The 4,833-nt window shown below is 45.3% G+C and overlaps 1 protein-coding gene across 1 annotated transcript in view; it reads right to left on the minus strand.

Annotated features, from left to right (window-relative positions):
- LOC112397690 (bifunctional 3'-phosphoadenosine 5'-phosphosulfate synthase 1-like) overlaps nucleotides 1-4,429 on the minus strand; it is a gene marked incomplete at its 3' end in the record, with an annotated part of 29,988 nt that extends 25,559 nt beyond the window's left edge. The window contains exon 1 of the mRNA XM_024741962.1: nucleotides 4,001-4,429. Within this exon, the coding sequence (XP_024597730.1) occupies nucleotides 4,001-4,060 (60 nt within the window). The remainder of the gene's footprint in view (nucleotides 1-4,000) is intronic.
- Nucleotides 4,430-4,833: the final 404 nt, after the last annotated feature.

Consider the following 4,833-nt stretch of genomic DNA (forward strand, 5'->3'; position numbering starts at 1 on the left):
GAGAGGCCCATAAACCGAAAAAAAAAAAAAAAAAAAAAAAAAGAGAGTTGGTGCTGGAGATATGGAGCTATGGGAATTTGGGGCGTGGAGGAGAGAGGGGAATGGGAATGGAACGGCAAACCAGAATGAAATCGTCATATGTGCTTCCAAACGGCAATGCTAGATCTCAGACTACTCTGTGGGTAGTAGAGTCCAGCTCCACTGTAAACCGGGTCCAAGCAGGGATTTGGCCCAACATGAGTCTACAAAATAGGTAGTGACACCTGGGTCTGAACTGAGGGCCAGCTAACCCACAGTTTGAAATGTTTTACGGAAGGCAGATGAAAACCAGTCCCAATAGAGAAAGGTTCAATCAGACGTTAAATGAAACTCATTACACCTGATGCTTCGTCAGAATGAGATAAGAGGAGACTAAAGGGGCATGTTCATTCTTGATTTTCTTTACTATTCTTGTAGGTACATGGAGACACCTCCCTTCTCTCTAGTATATTCTCTAACTCGAATTTAACCATCAAATCTTTATTTTCGACCTTAACCTAACTCAGTCCTTATAGTTGTGCTGTCCACAGGTCCCGACTGAGTTTTTAAAATGTGGTTATTAAATGTAAAATAGATAGCTAGTGGGAAGCAGCTGCATAGCACAAGGAGATCAGCTTGGTGCTTTGTGACCACCTAGAGGGGTGGGATAGGGAGGGAGACACAACAGGGAGGGGACATGGAGATATATGTATATATACAGCTGATTCACTGTTATACAGCAGAAACACAACATTGTAAAACAATTATACTCCAATAAAGTTGTTAATTAAAAATAAATAAATAAAATGTGGTTAGTCTGAAGTGAGATGTGTGCTAAGTTAAAATATATACTTATGTATATTTTTTAATAATTTTATATTGATTATGATAATATTAAACTCATTTTTATATTGAGATGACAGTACTTTAGCTATACTGGGTTAAATAAATATTAAAATTTATTTCAACCTGTTCCTTTTACTTTTTTTTTTACTATGACCTCTAGAAAAATTTAAATTACATTATGTGGCTCACGTTTTATTTCTATTGGATAGCCTTGTTCTACAGACTATCTCTACTAAGGCCATCTGTCCCTTACATGCAGCATACTTAATATTGGGTCCACCTTTTACAAGCTCTATGACATCTCTGTGCCTCAGCTGCTTCATCAATAAAATGGAGATACTAATTGGAATAAAGAGAATAACTAACAATAACAGCTAACACACATAATACTCAGACTCTAACAGCTAACATACACACAACACTTACAATATGCCAGACACTGTTCTAAGCATTTTTCATATATTAACTCCTTTAATCTTCACAATATCCCTGTGAGGCCATCACCCCATTTTACAGATGAGCAAACTGGCACAGAGAAATTAAGTGACTACCTAAAGGTTACACGGTTAGTAAACAGTGAAGCCCAGGTTCGAGTCCAGGCAGTCAGTTCCAGGGTCCTTGCTTTAAACCACTGTCTCTCATGATACCCACCTCAAAAATGGTACAGAAATTCAACAAGTTAATTTAGGTAAAAAATTTCAAACTGTCTCCAGCACATAGTAAACTTTCCTTCAGTGTTTAACTATTATCACCATCACTCCAGCCCTCAACCTACTTCCCAAATTCCCTGCATGCCGCGACTTTTCTCCTCATTTCCCAGGATTAAAACCTCAGGATCCTCTTTTAATACGTCTCCCTCTTTCATTGCCTAACTCTTGTCAGGTCCTTCTTACTCAACCTTGAATGCTCTTAACGCATCTATGCTGCTTTTCCACTACCACCTTAGTCCAGTACTCTGCACCCTCACAACTGTATGAATTAACAGCAGTAACAAGACAAAGACCTTAACTGGTGCTCATGTACCAGGCATTCCTCAAGTCTATTAATTCATTTAAACCTTACCATAACCCTGTTCGTTCTCCAGGACTTCTATATCTGGGCTCTAACAGTGTCAGACCTGTCTTCCTGGAATACCAATTTCATCATGAGATGGGAACTTTAAAGGTATCTGGATTCACTACATGTGTCCCTATCAGTTGATGTATGTGAGAGGAAAAGATGATGGGTGTTCCCTACTGGGGCAAAGAAAGATTTACAAGGCCCTGAAAATTAAAAATTCTAGCCTCATCCAAAATCTCTCACAGAATCTAGTTTCAACTCAGCAACCAAACATTAACAACTATACAACCTAGCCCCATCCTGCTCATTCAATCTTATCTCCAGTCAACAAAAGCCCTCCAGAGTGGTTAAACAGGTCTCTTCATTGTTCCTGGAGTAAATAATGGTAATTATTATTATTATTTATATTAGTCATAATAATAATATTTTATTATGACTAATATAAATTATTATTATTATTAGACCTTATTCATACAGTTCCCCTCTGCCTCAAAAATCTGAGCACAGGGGCTTCCCTGGTGGTATCACACCCAGACTAAACTAATCTCCCCTCTAAACTGTGATAAAACAGCTGTCTTACCCCACTCACTGGGGTCTATAATGATATATTCATCATCCGGCAAATGCCAATCACAACCCCAACCAGGCCCTGAGCAACTGGAAGGCAAGCACTGAGTCCCTCATTTCTCACCTTCCCCGTGAGTAGCACATGCCTCTACAAAGAACACGCACTTATTTGGCAAATGGAACAGTAAATGGGTTACAGTGTAGCTGAAATGACATGTAAATACCCTAATTCAGCCAACCGTATTTCCCTAACCAGGAAACACCTCAAGGTAACTGGAGCAGTATCAATAGTTTCATAGCAGTGTTATCACTGCACTCTCCAAGTCATTATCTTCTTTACTCCTCAAAACTCTCCAGTGAAGTACCACTACTATACCTTTAAGTCAGCTGAGGTTTAAAGAAGTCGAGGGTTTTTACTCAGGATCACACAACTACTACATGGCAAAGCTGGAACCAGAGACCAGGCCGCTAGTCCAGCACTCTTTCCAATGGTCTAATTCCCCTTTTATCTCTTCTCTGTCCTTATCACCTAAGGAAGAGTTAAATAACTAAGAGGGGAAAGGAATCGGGTGAGAATACTTGGTAACAACAGATGTGGTAAATTAATGACTTGAACATTTGTCTGAAATGGCTTTTTTTTTCTTTGACTCACCAAGGGTAATGACGATTTACAAGGCTGCATTTAAACCTCACGATCTTGCTGTACTGTGAAATAAAAATTTCTACCCAAACTTAAAACCAGTATCTTTCCGGCCTCCAGAGCTGGACATCACCTGCTCCACCCCACCCCCTCTACACTTACAAAATCTTAGCTTAAGGCTGTTTCTTACCAAGAATAATTAAGGAAGCAAGCAACCTTCCGAGGTTGCTTAACCATCAAAGCAAACTGGCAGTCCTTGCTAAACGTTATAAACCATTAGTTTCCCCACACTTTACTGTTTCCATGTTATTTGCTGGATATTCCGATTTAGCACCGAATCACAAAGAACCTCAGTTCAGGGCAGTCTCAGCTCATGAATGGCCGCATTGTTGGGTACTCTCCCTTCACGCTGAAAGTCAGAAATGGAAAGACGTGGAGATGGACCCAAAACCTGGGCTCACTGCACTGGCAGAGCCAAGAAAAACCAGGAAACGTACCAAAGACGCCTGCCTCTGCCTCCTCCGCAGACCTTCAGGCCACTGGAGTGGGATGCGGGCAGCTCCCCCTCGAGGGATGCAGGTTTCAGCAGCCGCCAGCTCACTGCCGAAAAGAGCGTCCTCGAGGTCTCCTCTGAGGCGAGGAGCTGGAGAAGGGGGAGTTCTTCCCACGGACCCTGGATCGAACCCCCGCCTCCGCCGCGCCACTCCACCCGGCACAACCCATCGCCCCAGGTGGAAGGCGCCGCGGCCTCGGGTACCACCCCCAATTCTTCAGGGAGGATACAGAGGAGGCGGAAGGGAGGCAGCGGCTACGAAACAAGCTGCAGCCGGAGCCTCCCAGAGCCTCCTCCGCACCTCTGCTCCGACTCACCCAGTTCTGCGCGTTATTGCTCAGCTTGACTTTCTTGCACAGGCTACCGGGAACCTCCATGGCTGCTCAGCGCGCGGGTGCCCGCGTTCTCAGCTCCCAGTGAGTAGTCGGAGGACTGGAGGCCGGCGGGGGCGGGACGAGAAGGCGGGGTCTCCTCGCGACCGGGATGGCACGCGCTGTCGTAGGCACGCGCTCGTGCTCGCGGCTCCGACTGAGCGGCGCCTCGGCCCCGCCTCCTAAATGGGTCCGGGGCAGAGGTGTGTGGGGTGGGGCGAAGCAACTGACGAGAACCGGACGCAGGGGATGGGAGCGGGCCTTCAGGGCCCGCACCGACGCGAGCGCGCACGACGCTCCTCCCTCTTGATTCTGAAGTAGGGGCGGGGCCTGAGAAGGTAGTCGTGGAACTTCCAGGGTCCCTCCCCCGCTCGCCGCCTTGCGCTGCGCATGCGCAGAGGCTGGAAACGCGTCCCAGGCCTCGACCTGGAAGGGCAAGGAAGATACTAGCCCCCCATCTCTTTGCGGGTTTGGGTGCTTGCTGCTGTTTACTAGATGGCAGAAGACATTAACGTGGTCTCCCGGCCCTCTGGTTTTTACTCCGTAAACCTGGCCACCAGTTTCCTATCCTCCATATCTGTGCCCTCCTCTCCCTGGCCACATTTGAAAAGGAATTTTCCAGCTTCGCGGAGGGAAGATTTGCTAAACAGCTCATTCTCCACACGTTCCACTTAGCTTTAAAATTCTGCTCAACGCACAGTTTCAAAAAAAAAAAGTCAATACCCCATCCCTGGACATCAGTAATTAATATCTCTCAGGTTTTAGTGGTTATCTGCAAG

Source organism: Neophocaena asiaeorientalis, unplaced genomic scaffold (genome assembly GCF_003031525.2).
Source record: "Neophocaena asiaeorientalis asiaeorientalis breed wild unplaced genomic scaffold, Neophocaena_asiaeorientalis_V1.1 scaffold534, whole genome shotgun sequence".
In the NCBI taxonomy this organism is placed as follows: Eukaryota; Metazoa; Chordata; class Mammalia; order Artiodactyla; family Phocoenidae; genus Neophocaena; species Neophocaena asiaeorientalis.